The sequence below is a fragment of the Tiliqua scincoides genome, chromosome 1, assembly GCF_035046505.1.
Source record: "Tiliqua scincoides isolate rTilSci1 chromosome 1, rTilSci1.hap2, whole genome shotgun sequence".
Taxonomy (NCBI): Eukaryota; Metazoa; Chordata; class Lepidosauria; order Squamata; family Scincidae; genus Tiliqua; species Tiliqua scincoides.
Window position 1 is genome coordinate 308,114,242 of NC_089821.1, and position 15,960 is coordinate 308,130,201.

Below are 15,960 nucleotides of genomic sequence, written 5' to 3' on the forward strand. Positions count from 1 at the left end.
TGAGATCTATGAAGGCTATAAAGAGTGGCTGTCGTTGTTCCCTGCATTTCTCCTGCAGTTGTCTAAGGGAGAATACCATATCAGTGGTGGACCTGTTGGCTCGGAATCCACACTGCGATTCTGGATAGACGCTCTCTGCAAGTACCTGGAGCCTCTTTAGTACAACTCGGGCAAACAGCTTTCCTACAACGCTAAGGAGAGAGATGCCGCGGTAGTTGTTGCAGTCACCCCTGTCACCTTTGTTCTTGTACAGCGTGATGATGTTTGCATCCCTCATGTCTTGAGGTACTCCACCTTCTCTCCAGCAGAGACAGAGGATTTCATGCAGCTTAGTGACTATGATCTCTTTGCAGCATTTTAGGACTTCAGAGAACGCTACCTCAAAGGTAGCGTTCTCTGAAGTGCTACCTGTTCCACGCGCAGGGCCAGCTAGGCAGGCGGAGATCAGGGGTCTCAATGCGTGGATGAGACGGTGGTGTAGGGAGGAGGGGTTTAGATTCGTTAGGCACTGGGGAACGTTTTGGGACAAGCGGGGCCTGTACAAGAGGGACGGGCTCCATTTGAACCAGAATGGAACCAGACTGCTGGCGCATAACATTAAAAAGGTGGCAGAGCAGCTTTTAAACTGATCCCTGGGGGAAGGCCGACAGGAGCCGAGGGGCATCCGGTTCGGGACTCCTCATCCCTATGGGATGAGGATGGGGAGGTTAGAGAACAACAAGACAAAGGCAGGGTAGGAGAAGAAATTGGGAAAGGTAGGGTGATGGGATGTGATAGACGGTTTGGCACAATGAGAGGATGCGGGGACAAAGGAGCAAATAAGCAGCCCATCCTGGGGCATTCCGTGTATAAATGCTTTTATGCGAATGCCCGAAGTCTACGAGCAAAGGTGGGAGAACTGGAATGTCTGGTGACAAGGGAAAATATTGACATAGTGGGCATAACGGAAACCTGGTGGAATGCGGAGAATCACTGGGATACCGCAATCCCGGGCTATAAACTCTACAGGAGGGACAGGCAGGGGCGTGTTGGAGGTGGGGTGGCTGTTTATGTTAAGGAAGGGATGGAATCCAGCAAAGTAGAGATTGAAGGTGGGTCCGACTCCACCGTAGAATCTCTGTGGGTTAAATTACCAGGCTTGTGCAGCGATGTAATACTGGGGGCGTGCTATCGTCCTCCAGACCAGAAATCTGATGGGGACCTTGAAATGAGGAAACAGATCAGGGAGGTGACAAGGAAGGACAGGGTTGTAATCATGGGGGACTTCAATTATCCTCATATTGACTGGGTCAATTTGTGTTCTGGTCACGATAAGGAAACCGGATTTCTTGACGTGCTAAATGACTGTGGCTTAGATCAGCTAGTCAAGGAGCCCACCAGAGGACAGGTGACTCTGGATTTAATTTTGTGTGGTACGCAGGACCTGGTTAGAGATGTAAACGTTACTGAGCCATTGGGGAACAGTGATCATGCTGCGATCCGTTTTGATGTGCACGTTGGGGGAAGAATACCAGGCAAATCTCTAACAAAAACCCTTGACTTCCGACGGGCGGACTTCCCTCAAATGAGGAGGCTGGTTAGAAGGAGGTTGAAAGGGAGGGTAAAAAGAGTCCAGTCTCTCCAGAGTGCATGGAGGCTGCTTAAAACAACAGTAATAGAGGCCCAGCAGAGGTGTATACCGCAAAGAAAGAAGGGTTCCACTAAATCCAGGAGAGTGCCCGCATGGCTAACCAGCCAAGTTAGAGAGGCTTTGAAGGGCAAGGAAGCTTCCTTCCGTAAATGGAAGTCTTGCCCTAATGAAGAGAATAAAAAGGAACATAAACTGTGGCAAAAGAAATGTAAGAAGGTGATAGGGGAGGCCAAGCGAGACTATGAGGAACGCATGGCCAGCAACATTAAGGGGAATAATAAAAGCTTCTTCAAATACGTTAGAAGCAGGAAACCCGCCAGAGAAGCGGTTGGCCCTCTGGATGGTGAGGGAGGGAAAGGGGAGATAAAAGGAGACTTAGAGATGGCAGAGAAATTAAATGAGTTCTTTGCATCTGTCTTCACGGCAGAAGACCTCGGGCAGATACCGCTGCCCGAACGGCCCCTCCTGACCGAGGAGTTAAGTCAGATAGAGGTTAAAAGAGAAGATGTTTCAGACCTCATTGATAAATTAAAGATCAATAAGTCACCGGGCCCTGATGGCATACACCCAAGGGTTATTAAGGAATTGAAGAATGAAGTTGCAGATCTCTTGACTAAGGTATGCAACTTGTCCCTCAAAACAGCCACGGTACCAGAAGATTGGAGGATAGCAAATGTCACGCCTATTTTTAAAAAGGGAAAGAGGGGGGACCCGGGAAACTATAGGCCGGTCAGCCTAACATCCATACCGGGTAAGATGGTGGAATGCCTCATCAAAGATAGGATCTCAAAACACATAGACGAACAGGCCTTGCTGAGGGAGAGTCAGCATGGCTTCTGTAAGGGTAAGTCTTGCCTCACAAACCTTATAGAATTCTTTGAAAAGGTCAACAGGCATGTGGATGCGGGAGAACCCGTGGACATTATATATCTGGACTTTCAGAAGGCATTTGACACGGTCCCTCACCAAAGGCTACTGAAAAAACTCCACAGTCAGGGAATTAGAGGACAGGTCCTCTCGTGGATTGAGAACTGGTTGGAGGCCAGGAAGCAGAGAGTGGGTGTCAATGGGCAATTTTCACAATGGAGAGAGGTGAAAAGTGGTGTGCCCCAAGGATCTGTCCTGGGACCGGTGCTTTTCAACCTCTTCATAAATGACCTGGAGACAGGGTTGAGCAGTGAAGTGGCTAAGTTTGCAGACAACACCAAACTTTTCCGAGTGGTGAAGACCAGAAGTGATTGTGAGGAGCTCCAGAAGGATCTCTCCAGACTGGCAGAATGGGAAGCAAAATGGCAGATGCGCTTCAATGTCAGTAAGTGTAAAGTCATGCACATTGGGGCAAAAAATCAAAACTTTAGATATAGGCTGATGGGTTCTGAGCTGTCTGTGACAGATCAGGAGAGAGATCTTGGGGTGGTGGTGGACAGGTCGATGAAAGTGTCGACCCAATGTGCGGCGGCAGTGAAGAAGGCCAATTCTATGCTTGGGATCATTAGGAAGGGTATTGAGAACAAAACGGCTAATATTATAATGCCGTTGTACAAATCGATGGTAAGGCCACACCTGGAGTATTGTGTCCAGTTCTGGTCGCCGCATCTCAAAAAAGACATAGTGGAAATGGAAAAGGTGCAAAAGAGAGCGACTAAGATGATTACGGGGCTGGGGCACCTTCCTTATGAGGAAAGGCTACGGCGTTTGGGCCTCTTCAGCCTAGAAAAGAGACGCTTGAGGGGGGACATGATTGAGACATACAAAATTATGCAGGGGATGGACAGAGTGGATAGGGAGATGATCTTTACACTCTCACATAATACCAGAACCAGGGGACATCCACTAAAATTGAGTGTTGGGCGGGTTAGGACAGACAAAAGAAAATATTTCTTTACTCAGCGCGTGGTCAGTCTGTGGAACTCCTTGCCACAGGATGTGGTGCTGGCGTCTAGCCTAGACGCCTTTAAAAGTGGATTGGACGAGTTTCTGGAGGAAAAATCCATTATGGGGTACAAGCCATGATGTGTATGCGCAACCTCCTGATTTTAGGAATGGGTTAAGTCAGAATGCAAGATGTAGGGGAGAGCACCAGGACGAGGTCTCTTGTTATCTGGTGTGCTCCCTGGGGCATTTGGTGGGCCGCTGTGAGATACAGGAAGCTGGACTAGATGGGCCTATGGCCTGATCCAGTGGGGCTGTTCTTATGTTCTTATGTTCTTATGTAACTTCTACAGATATTTGTTTGCAAGTTAACAGAAGTGTGGGAGGCATGCACTCCATCCCCCTTCAAAACATGACGAGGCAGCAACAGTTCTTTTGAGCCATTAAAGGAGAGAAATCATTTGCCTTGTTCCAAGTAGTCACACTTACCTCTGCTTGAATACAGCTCTTACAGCCTCCTTCTGTCCGGTATCATACTGGGAAATAAAAATGTCAGCAGCTATAGGAGACAGAAAAGATTTTATTAAGCAAAATCCAAAATGCAGCCTTATGAAAAAGAAAGCAAGACCTGTTCAGACTTTGCCCATCACCATAGCGAGATCAGGTCTTGGGCTCACATACTCCCCCCCTTGTCCACATAATGCCAAAGTATTAAATCTTCAGTTCTGTTTGAATCTAAGATTTTTTTTGGAGCTTGTGGCCAAAACCTTGCTTTCAAAAGCGTTTTAGAGTGCAGTAGCAGGGATACAGCACATCTTCTCCAAACTTCCTATCTCCCAGTTCAGTCATATTCTTTAGACATAGTGAAGGGGTTGGGAAAAGAGACATGCAAACCCAAGACTAACTCCTGTTCTCACAGATGTTCTGAGTGGAAAGGCTTCATATCAGTATAACAAGCTCCGTGTAGTCTTTTCATAGAATACTAGAGATGGAAAAGACCTTGGAAAGACCCCCTTCTCAGAATAGTGACTCTAGCATCTCTGACAGATGGCTGTTCAGCCTCTACTTGAACACCTCCAATGAGGAAGCACCTACAACTGCATGGGGCAAACTTGGCTGGATACTGCATTTCCAGCTACTGCACAACATTGCAGCATATGTGGGACACTGAATTGTTAACATCTGGGAGGTGATCCAAACCAACCCACTACCCAACCCAGTACCAAGTTCCATTGCCCTGCCCTTACCAGTGCACACCCAACCATCTTTTTGCTCCTACTCCTGTTCCCACTCTAGCACTGCTTCTTGTCCAGTGGCCAGTGGAGAGAACGCTGGGAAAAGGGAGCATTCTCTCTGTCAACTGCTCTATGAGAAGTGGTGGCAGATCTGAGCAGGAGGTGGTAAGCCCTCTCCATCCTCAGAGAAGAGACAGAAGGCTGGCATGAAGTGCAGGACATCCCCTGCCAGTTCCCACTGCCACCAGTCCATTGCCCAATGCAAGGGCCCAACCAACCACATGACTGAGTTGGCCTTGTTTACATTTCACAATGAGCCACACTTAAATGTAACAGATTTTTTAAAAAAATCACACAAAAAATGATGATAGATTTTGCCACATGTTGAAGGCTACTAACAATTTTACCTTTTTTGCTACTTCCCGACTCCTGCGCTAGTGATGGAACACCTAATGCAGCTTCATCAGGACAGGTCTATGCAAAGGGAAAGAGAGAAACAGGTAAAAAAGTTTCCATTCTATACATCAGAAAGATTCATGCTAGTCTTTAACTCCTGCATAAACTAAGGCTGCCTTATCAGGCTGTGGCAGCAAGCAGTCTTGTGGCACACAATAGGTACACTTTAAGAAGTGGTGGACGCCATCCAACTCCCAAGGCTCTCTAAAAAGCTTAAGAAACACAGCCAAAAAAAGAATCAATCTTTTGCCATGAGAGTTGCAGAGAAGTTTTTTGTTTTTTTTAAAGGACAGTCGTTCTAAAAGGAAGGCAAAACAAAAGGGGAAAGTAGATAGAAAGCAAGATTAATTTCTGTGTGCTTTGCTCTTAAATAGCTACCTAGTTGCCCCTGCTGGGTGTAACATGATTGCATCCATTTATATCTATGTGGCCATCTAGGCAAGTTCAGACATTTTTCAACAGTGTGCGCGTTGTACTGCTCCACTCCTTTCACGTTTTGTTTACTGACATTTGGTTCAGGGGTTTTAATAAACTGGCTAGTTTTGACTCCTTTCCTGCTCCGTCTATGTTGACTGGTAATTCAGTGGGCTGTCACGTCTGATTACACACAGATGTTACTGTGGTTACATTTTAAACCAAAAACACTGGATATTTTGTTGCCCAGATACTCCTTCCTCTGCTTGATTCTTGGCTTAAGATGGTGGAAAACAGATTTATCTACCAATTTCCCCTTACATCCAATGGTTAAGCCATTTCTGCCCAACGTTGCATATACGCAACAGGGACCAAATGTGTCCACCTGTGGGCTGGGCAAAAATGAGTTAACCTAGTAAATCAGTGAAATGGGAAGAGATACGTTGAACACTAACCACTAGGCACCACCACCCCTTGGTCAGTGGCCAACTTCCCTAACTCCATCACAGAACCTTTCCAGATCCTAGCATAAGTCATCCACCAAGGCGACCAAGGTTACTTCTGTCCCAAATCTTAACGTGAAAAGGATCTAGACAATTAGTTTCCTTCAGAAATCCCTAGAGCAGAGTCATCACTATGTAATTATAAACACCTTGTCCAAAAATGGCAAACTGGAAACTGGCCAGTAATTGTCAAATGCAAGAAAGTCCAGGGAGGGTTTCTTTAAAACAAACAAGACTGCTGCCATTTTTAGGCATGGCAGAATAGTCCTCTGAAGAAAAATTTATCATCCTCCGGATCCACTTGGACAATCCCCCACCTGCATCCATAAACCACGATGGGAAAGAGCTGAGGATGATGGGCACATGGATGATAAATATTTCCAAAAATGCTGCCCACTTCTTCAGGCACATGAACCATCTTCTGTAGGACGAAGAGCAAAACACTTGCTGTGTTTACCTTTGGAGATAGCTGTGAGAGCTGGATGTTTTTTTCAGATGACCGGAGCCATTCTGTGCGCCTATCAGTACACATGCTCACAGCTCCTGTAAGAAAAGTTAATTTATTGCTATTAAAGCGAGTGACTAGAACAGCTCTCTTGCATACTTTGTTTATTTCTGTACAAATAAGCCCAAATAACTCCTGCAAAGAATATTCAGGTGCTGGGTGGAAGGGAGATCTAGAAACCACAAACATGTTGTTAAACCTACATTACTGTGTTTACGTAATGACACATAGCATATAAACAAGCTAAGCAGCAAGTGCCTGCTCTCTGTCATACACTGAAAGGTTCCAGAATCCGCAACCATAAGGACACACTGAAAGCCCATTGCAGATGTTGCTGATACAACTATTGCTTCATTTAACAAAACCTGTGCTACTGTTACTTCTTTTAACAAAAGTTGTGTATGGAGCCTGATCCTTGCAAGTCTCACAAGCACCTGAGGCACTCAGCCACCTCACACCAGCCAGCGCTCCAAGAATTAAAGCCAATGACAGGTGGGGGAGGACAGACAGTGGACCAGAAAGACCAGAGAGAAAAAGAAAGCAGAGGCTAAGGGGAAACTTTTGATTGTCATCAATAGGAGAGACACTGAGGTGTAGCAGGCCAAGTGTTGGACTTGGATAGGGAAAACCAAGGTTGAAATCCCCACTCAGTCACAAAAATTCACTGGTTGAGCTTGGGTCAGTCACAGTCTCTCAGCCTAGCCTACCTCACTTTGTGAGGCTATAGCAGGGTGGGAAAAAGACCCTTAGACTTGCCATGCACTCACTGAGGAAAGATACGCTAGAAATAAAATAATTACTGCTGAACACTAACCACTAGGCTCCATCCCCCTTGGTAAGCTGACAACTTCTCTAACTCCATCACAGAACCTGTCTTAGAAAAGCTAAGAGCTGTGGGTGTTCTAAACATACCCTTGGCTACACCTCCAGAAGTTGCCACGGTTGGCTCACGAGATACAAGTTTATTCACCAGCAATGCTGGTGGAATATCAGTAGCTTCATCACTCATCAATCTGGAACATTCTGGATTCGAAGGTGGAGTCACTTCCCGAAGTTTTTTCACTGAAATTCGAATTCTTTTCTTCTGGTCAGCAACTGCTGCCATTTTAATGGGCAGGGTTTTTTCTTTCATGGGGAAGTGGCCAGAGTTGATAAAGTGGTCACTGGCAGGGAGGCTAGCCAAAGAATTCTCACTCAAAGCAGACCTCTCTTCCACCTCCATGAACCGTTCACAGTAGAGCTTTCACTCCTATTAAATGAAGCACAAACCGAAGCAGACAGTTACACACAATTACAGTCACAATAAATAAAAGTAAAAAGGTAACACAGAAGAACGAGTGAGGTTTAAGTAGGATTAAGATGCTGATGTATTCTGCATCTGTATAATAGTATAATTGCACCTGGTGGGCCATCTTGAGATGCAGGAAGCTGAACTAGAGGGGCCTTTGGCCTGATCCAGCGGACTCTTCTTAGCTTCTTAATGCGGAGATGCCTGCCTGTTGAGAGGTGTGCACTCTGTATGTGCTCAGAAACACTCTTGCCACCACAGCAAGGTCTCTTGTGTGCTAGCTGAGGCACCTGGTGGGCCATCATGAGACACAGGAGGCTCAACTAGAGGGGCCTTTGGCCTGATCCAGCAAGGCTCTTGTTAGGTTCTTAATGATGAGATGCCTGCCTGTTGAGAGAGCGTGCGCTCTGTACGTGCTCAGGAACATTCTTGCCACCACAGCAAGGTCTCTTGTGGTCTTGTGTGCCCCCTGAGGCACCTGGTGGGGGCCACCTTGAGAAGCAGGAAAGCTGGATAGGCCTTTAGCCTGATCCAGGGGGGCTCTTCTTAGCTTCTTAACAACGAGGTGCCTGCCTGTCGAGAGTCTGCGCTCTGTACATGCTCAGGAACACTCTTGCCTCAATAGCAGGCTGTCTTGTGTGCCCCTAAGGCACCTGGTGGGCCACCTTGAGACACAGGAAGCTGAACGAGGGGGCTCTGGCCTGATGAGGTGCCCCAGCCCAGGGGGGTCTTCTCCAGCTCCACTGCACTGTGGCTGGGACCCCCCTGCAGGTCCCGCCAGCTGCCTGGCAGCCACTGCTGCAGGCCAGGCCACGGAAGCCAGAGGACAAGAAGGCTCCTCCTCTCTCCTGCCACCAGCCAGCAGCAGCCCCGGTCACTGCCTCCCACACGTGTCGACAGGTTCACACAGACGCCGGCAAGCCTGCCTGCTCTGCCCCCCTCTCACCTGGGCACCGGCATCCTCCGCCACTCGGGAACCGCCCACCGGAAGCGCCAGTTACCACAGCAACCACACAGCTCACCCCGGGGCTCCCGCCGCTTCCCAACTGACAAAGTCAGCCTTCCCCATAGGGTGCGTGCGCATGTGCGGCTCCCGGAACTTCCGCCATCCTGGGAGACTGCACCTCCGCTCCCAACGCGCATGCGCCTCAACCCCGCCTCTTTGCTCCATAAAGATAGAAAGATACAAGAGTGATGCCGCAGTAGGAATTCCGGGACGGCAGAGTGGCTATGACTCCCTACAGGCGCCATAAGTAACCACATCTTCCCCACAAGCTTCTAAAGAATGGACGGAGAGAGGCTCTTTACACGCTCACACAACAGCAGGATCAGGGAACGGCCGCTCAGGCTGGGTATGGGAGAGTCAGGACACACAAAATACTTCTCACCTAGTGTGTGATTGATCTGTGGAACTCCTTGCCACAGGGTGTGCTGCTGGCATCTGGACTGGATGCCTTTCAAAGGGGACTGGACAGATTTCTGGGGGGTACAAGCCATGATGTGCACATGCAGCCTCCTGACTTGAGAAGTAGGCTGTCTCAGAATGCCAGATGCAGGGAAGGGCACCAGGATGCAGGCCTCTGGTTGCCTTGGGTGGTCCCCAGTGGACCGCCGTGAGATGCAGGGGCTGGACCAGACTGGTCAGATCCAGCAGGGCTCTTCTCAGGATAATGAAGAGACGCCTGCCTGTCAAGAGGGAGTGCGCTCTGCACGTGCTCAGAAACACTCTTGCCGCAACAGCAAGGGCCTAGCTGCTGGTGTGCCCCTGAGGCAGGGGCTGGGCTGGAGGGCCTTGGCTTGATCCAGCGGCTCTTCTGATGGCTGCTGTTCTGAAGAGCCTGGAGCGCAGTCTCTGCTGCCGCCTCTCGTTCAGAGGGACCTGCGAGGTCCGGTTTGGGGCCATGCCTGGGAGCATCCTCTATCCCGGAAGTCTCCCCTGGGCGCTCCTGGATGCGCGACTCTAGGCGCTTCGTACCTCTTCTGCCTCTGCCCGCTTTCCCCGCCTTTTCCTCTCCGGGCAGAAACAGGGACGCTGCACAGTCGGTCCGCGCCCTCCTGTCCCGGGAAGGCTCCGGGCCGCTCATCTGGCCGTCTTGTGCCCTCGGGCAGCTGCCAGCGAACTGGGAGGGAGGGGCTGTTCAGAGGGGAGGAGGCGGGCACTGCAGGGCGGCGCACCGCACGCGCCGGATGGAGCGTAAAGCTGACAGCTGCGCCGCGTCGCCGACTCGTGTCCCCCACGTGGTCAGGTGCGAGGAGGGTCGGGGAGCTGCTGCTGGGGGAAGGGAGGGGCACTCGGGGCCGCGGCTGCAGGCGGAGGGCCCCTCATGGGTCGCCGGCCTCCAGCATCGGCCCTGCGTCTGCAGCCAGACTGGGACTTTCACGGCCTCCTTGCTTGAGAGCCCCCTGGACGTGTCTACTCAGAAGTAAGGCCCATTGACAGTAACGGGACTTACTCCCAGGTAAGGGTGGATAGGATTGCAGCCTAAGCCTACTCAGACCCCCATCCTGGGCATGTCTACTCAGAAGTAAGTCCCATTACAGTCCATGGTCCTTGCTCCCAGGTAAGCGTGGATAGGATTGCAGCCTAAGCCTACTCAGAGCCCCATCCTGGGCATGTCTACTCAGAAGTAAGTCCCATTATAGTCTATGAGGCTTACTTCCAGGCAGCATGAACAGGATTACCACACTTTCCTGAGAGTAAGCACCGTTGAACAAAATAAGACTTACTTCTGAGTAGACCCTAAGTCTACTTCGAGCCCAGCCCTAGGCATTTCTACTCACAAGTAAGTCCATTACAGCCCATGGGGCTTACTCCCAGGTAAGTGTGGATAGGATTACATCCTTTTTTATATTACAGCTAGGGGTGGCTGGGAGGGTGGGAATCTCCAGGAGTCACCTTGTGAGTAGAGGTGTTTGAAAATGGTATTATTTACCTTAGAAGTCAGCCCATTGTGTTGGGTAAGACTTGGGTTGCAGTCATCTTACTTACCAGAAACAAACACCTCTTTACTCATGAGAGTTGGCAGCTGCAGACTGTGCCTTGCCCAGCAGTTGGACCCAGTTTGAAAATCAGTGGAGAGGAAAAAGTCATGAAGAAAAAGCATATCCGGCTGCAGGTAAATCTGGTGCGGCAGGCACAGGAGCAGGGATAGTAAGAAAACATGGCATTTGTGGGGGGGGGGGGAGGCATTGAGGCAGAAGGGCTGGATTCCTTGATGACTCTTAGGGCTATTGCCTTGGGAATGGTGGGGGTGGAAAAGAATTTGTGGTGACCTTGACAGTTCCAAAATGGCAGCTGAGTGACCTTGACCAGTGTTTCTCAACCAGTGCTACAGGTACCACTAGTGGTGCTTGAAATGTCTTGTGGTACGCACAGGACCCCTGGACACCTGCCACTCTGCAGCAAGACAAGAAATGTGACACAACAAACAGCGACAGGAGGCTCAGCTCAGCAGGCAGATTCAAGGCATGCTTTTCTGCACTTGAAAAAACCCTTCCGTCCACCCTGAGCCTCTTTCTGGTGTTTCTTTTATCTGGTCTCCAAACCCAGAAGTAACTGGCAATGACGTCATCACTGGCTACTTATGGTGGTACTTTGAATGGGCAATGTGAAGTGGTACTGCAGAGGATCAAGACTGAGAAACACTGCCCTTGACTGAGGAAAAACTTGCACATGATTTTGGTATAGAACAGTGTTGCTCAACCAGTGGTTGCTCACTAGTGGTACCTGAAGTGGTGTACACATGGGACCCCTGGACAACTGCTGCCAGGCAGCGAGATCAGCAACACAATGCGATAATGCAGTGGTAGGAAGCTTGACTTGGCAGGCGGAGCTCCAGCAAGTGCTCAGAAAAGCCCTCCCCTTCACCCTGAGCAAGTGTGTTTGTCATGTACTGGTGTTGGTCATGTTGTATTTGGTCTCCCAATCTAGAAGTAACTGGCAATGATGTAATTGTCAGTTACTTCTGGTGGTACTTTGAACAGGTGGATGATGCAAAGTGGTACAGCAGGGGACAAATGTACAGTACACTGGTTCAGGATAGGGCACAGACAAGAAACCTCCGCTACTGATTCACTGCGTGACCCTGAACAAATTGTTTGTTAAATTACAAATTTAAGTTTGCTTACAAATGTATACTCCATTTTATCTCCCTCACGGCATTCAAAGTTGTATATCTCTTGGTTCCAGATCCTTGTTTAAGAAATGAATTGATGCTTCAAGTATTACACTCACTTGCACACATCCAGTGTGTATCTAATGCTTTAGAGCAGGGGTGTCCAAAGTTTTTGGCAGGAGGGCCACATCATCTCTCTGACACTGTGTCGGGTGCGGGGGGGGGGGGGAAGAATTAATTTACATTTAAAATTTGAATAAATTTACATAAGTTTACATAAATGGATATATTAAAGATGAACTTATATGAATGAATGAAGGTCTTTGTAGGCTCAAGGCCTATAAAAGGCCCTGCACAAAGCAAGGCTGGCCTTTCCTTTGCTTCACATCACAGATGTGAAACAGCAAGCAGTGGCGGGAGCCCTCATCCCACAGCTCACATGAGAGGTCAAACAGTCGCCCTCACACTAAGAGCAGTTGTGTCTGGCCATTGTGGGCTCCAACAAATCTCCAGAGGGCCAGAAGCTCATTGGAGACTGGGGGCTCCCTGAGGGCCGCATTGAGAGGCCTCATGGGCTGTGAGTGGCCCCAAGGCAAGGGTTTGGGCACCCCTGCTTTAGAGAGATGCTGACACTCTTGGCACCTATTTCATAGTTGTACCTAGAGGGGAAAAAAAAGTTACATTTACATTTGACCAATATAATGGTTGAAGGGACACATAATAATCAATGTACTTATCCTCCATATAGGACAGAAGTTGTGGGAGGATAAGCATGATACATCTACACTTTGTATATTAAAAGTGCCAGAGAAATATCTGATCAAGTAACTGATAGTCCCCACCTCACTATTGCAAAGAACATGATATTTTATGCAAAATGCATGTATTAAACAGGGATGGCCAGTTCTGTTTGTTAATTACCCAGGGATGTGTTCTCTGAGTCAGGCTCCAAACAGGGAGAGGATTTTATGGCTGGATAATTCCAGGCACCATGCTGTGTTTCCTCAACTCTGAGAACTAGCAAAACTGTCTCCACAGTGCTAAAAAGGAAAGGTGTCCTAATTGACTTACCTAATGAAAAAGAAGGGAATGAAGATAGCGTATATATCAGTGGCTAGCTCCAGGTCATGACATTAGTGTTGGCTTGGGTCCCAAGTTGAGCAAAGGGTCCACTAGACCAGTAATGTGTCTCTGTTCTCAGGGAACCTGAGAAAGCTGGGGGCTGAATGAAAGAATTCTAGCTTGGCTGTCCTAGTTGCATAATTTGGGAGTTGGCACTGCATACAGAGTTCTAGTTGGGGGGCTGAGTTAGGGGGTCCTCTCTTAAAAGTTTTTGCTCACCTGACAATTATGATGAGAAGACTTTGAATAAACAGTGGCTACTGGTGACATTTGGGTGCTTCCTGATATAACAAGACATAGAAGACATTTGTGTTAAGATGCTTAAAACTGTATCCTTAAAGTGCATGAATCATATGGCTCATAAATTTTGGAGGTAACTATAGTTGGGTCATAACAATGTTATCAGAATGTAAGATCCTTTTAAAGGTGTACATTAATGTCTTCTGGCCCCAAACCAACATAAAACTTGAGTACACAGAGGGATCTGCCAGCTGTTCTTGTTCTCCTTGAGGGAGGAACAGGCAAGAGGGACTAACACTTCTCAAGTGGTCAGCATCCGGACACTTTGGTCTGTAAAGTTACTTTTCGGCTCCCTGTTGCAGGATATATATATTAAAAAATCATACAATTTAGGCTGCAGGATATAAGAATTCAGACACAAATAATAGAATGAATATTGATCTAGGTATTTTGTGTTCATTTTATGTGGCAGATTGGCAGAGCACTAAAAAATGGCTGGGCAAATATCAGAATCTGACCAGATCAAGCAGGTAAGATCATCTCTAAATAATGCTTTTGGACTGTGCATATTATCTAACAATTGGGCATAAGAACATAAGAACAGCCCCACTGGATCAGGCCATAGGTCCATCTAGTCCAGCTTCCTGTATCTCATAGCAGCCCACCAAATGCCCCAGCATCTTGAATGGTATTGCCCAAAGAAGCTCTTAACAGCTTGACCATATACTGCATTTACCAGAGCAGGTACTTATTACATACTACTTAACTGTCCTTCACGTTGATAGTTGTCTCCTCTTCCTGCCCCACCTCCTTTTGCTTATTCTCCTGAGAGGGAAGGAGCACCCAGATCTCTTTGATTTGTTCACAGTTCAAGGAATTTCTTGGAACATACAACAAACTGACAGAAACCTGCTTCCTGGATTGTGTGAAAGACTTCACTAGCCGACAAGTCAAGCCAGAAGAGGTATGCAGCTATTTTGTGTGCTTTGGAGCTGTAGCCTGTGCAACTCCTGGGTAAACTTCACAGGTGCAGTAAAGATGGAGAGGCATTTTTAAAAGTTTGCATGTTTAAAAGCATTACAGTTTAGGAAAAAAATGACTACCAGCATATCTCTCTCTCTCTCTCTTTTTCCATACAGATGACATGTGCAGAACACTGCTTACAGAAGTATTTAAAAATGACCCAGAGGATATCTATGAGATTTCAAGAATACCATATTCAGCAGAATGAAGCGCTGGCTGCTAAAGCAGGACTTCTTGGCCCACCTCATTAGAAAGTAAAGAACGGTCCATATGAAGACGTGCCAGCGTTGATTACACTGTACATGAAGGTGCCCTGTCTCCACTGCTGCTCTGGCAACATCTGCCAGCTTGGAATGGAAGAGCCCTTTCAGACTGAGGAAACCATGAGGGGCAACAGCTGGGAACAGCAGTAGATGTGGAGCTAATGGAGCTTGTTTCAAGATTGTATCTTACTGTGCAGTGGAATAATGTTGATACCACCTTCACTGGCAGCTGACAGGCTGGTTTTTCTGGCCACAAGGTTAGAAATGAGGAGGGAGGGAGCAAACACACATCTTTGTTTCTTAAACAATGAGTGTTCATTCTCAAACAGAAACATGACACCTGAGAATTATATTCCAAAGTGTCTAAAGCAAAGTTTTATTTTTTATTTTAATCAAAGTAAAATAAATGGAAATAACTGTTGGACAGAGTATTTGAAGACGAGGGCTTATAAGCTGTTTTAAAGTCCCACCTTATGATTTGCCCTTCATATGACACCACAGCCTCACTCCTTGATTGCACCCTGTTCATTCAGTGTTGTCTGTAACTGCTGAGAGAGAGAGAGAGAAAAGTCTGGTCAACAGCAAACATACTAATGCATGAAGAGTCTTGAGTTCCTGAACATACTTCTGTCTTTCAATAGATAATCTCTCTTCCTGTGGATCCAGAGTTACTGTACAACTTCAAATTAGTGGGGGAAAACAGCTTCCTGGTAAATTAATGAGAGTAGCTGACTTGGACATAAGCAAAGCTGGACTTCTGTTCAGCACACATGACATCTTGATGAATTACATTGGAAGCTCAGTGAACAATTTGGGAGCATCCAAAGCTACAGTAGTGCTGAAAACTATTCCTTTACTTAAGTGGTCCTTAGCAATGGGACCCACTTTTTAGAATGAGAATCTGTCAGGACCCACCAGAAGTGATGTTATGACTGGAAGTGACATCATCAAGCAGGAAAATTTTTACAATCCCAGGCTGCAATGCTACCCACACTTACGCTGGAGTAAGTCCCATTTGCTGTCACTGTTAAAAGAATATACATGGTAGTTTGTTAAAAGTACAGGTCTGTAACATTTCCCCAATGCAGTCACATGCCATGGTAGCATCAAGTCTAATACATTAAAAATAAAATATTGAAATGAATGAGGACCACCTAGAGGGTCCCAACCCACAGTTTGAGAAACACTGCTTTACTTAAATCGTTTATATTCCATCCTTATCAAAACTCCTAGGGCAACCCACAACAACAGTAAACACAAAATAAAGCTTAGCATAACTCAACAGGAACTGACA

At 47.4% G+C, this 15,960-nt stretch overlaps 2 protein-coding genes across 8 annotated transcripts in view; one reads left to right on the forward strand and one right to left on the reverse strand.

Annotated features, from left to right (window-relative positions):
• KIAA0586 (KIAA0586 ortholog) overlaps nucleotides 1–8,928 on the reverse strand; it is an 86,947-nt gene extending 78,019 nt beyond the window's left edge. For all 4 annotated transcript variants that reach the window (XM_066612419.1, XM_066612634.1, XM_066612086.1 and 1 more), the window contains exons 1-5: nucleotides 8,850–8,928; nucleotides 7,528–7,864; nucleotides 6,568–6,653; nucleotides 5,145–5,211; nucleotides 3,992–4,061 (exon numbers count right to left, since the gene is read on the reverse strand). In XM_066612419.1, the coding sequence (XP_066468516.1) occupies nucleotides 3,992–4,061; nucleotides 5,145–5,211; nucleotides 6,568–6,653; nucleotides 7,528–7,837 (533 nt within the window). In that variant the 5' untranslated portion in view covers nucleotides 7,838–7,864; nucleotides 8,850–8,928. The remainder of the gene's footprint in view (nucleotides 1–3,991; nucleotides 4,062–5,144; nucleotides 5,212–6,567; nucleotides 6,654–7,527; nucleotides 7,865–8,849) is intronic.
• Nucleotides 8,929–9,926: 998 nt separating this feature from the next.
• Nucleotides 9,927–15,095, forward strand: TIMM9 (translocase of inner mitochondrial membrane 9). Of its 4 annotated transcripts, XM_066629723.1 has the most exons (5): nucleotides 10,164–10,362; nucleotides 10,921–11,019; nucleotides 13,853–13,910; nucleotides 14,249–14,344; nucleotides 14,520–15,095. In XM_066629723.1, exons 3-5 carry the CDS (start codon nucleotides 13,872–13,874, stop codon nucleotides 14,652–14,654), a joined length of 270 nt encoding a protein of 89 aa, XP_066485820.1. In that variant the 5' UTR covers nucleotides 10,164–10,362; nucleotides 10,921–11,019; nucleotides 13,853–13,871; the 3' UTR covers nucleotides 14,655–15,095. The 4 variants fall into 4 exon arrangements, with proteins under 4 accessions (XP_066485813.1, XP_066485820.1, XP_066485805.1 ...); XM_066629716.1 differs by lacking the exons at nucleotides 10,164–10,362; nucleotides 10,921–11,019 and adding an exon at nucleotides 9,927–10,149; XM_066629708.1 differs by lacking the exon at nucleotides 10,921–11,019.
• Nucleotides 15,096–15,960: the final 865 nt, after the last annotated feature.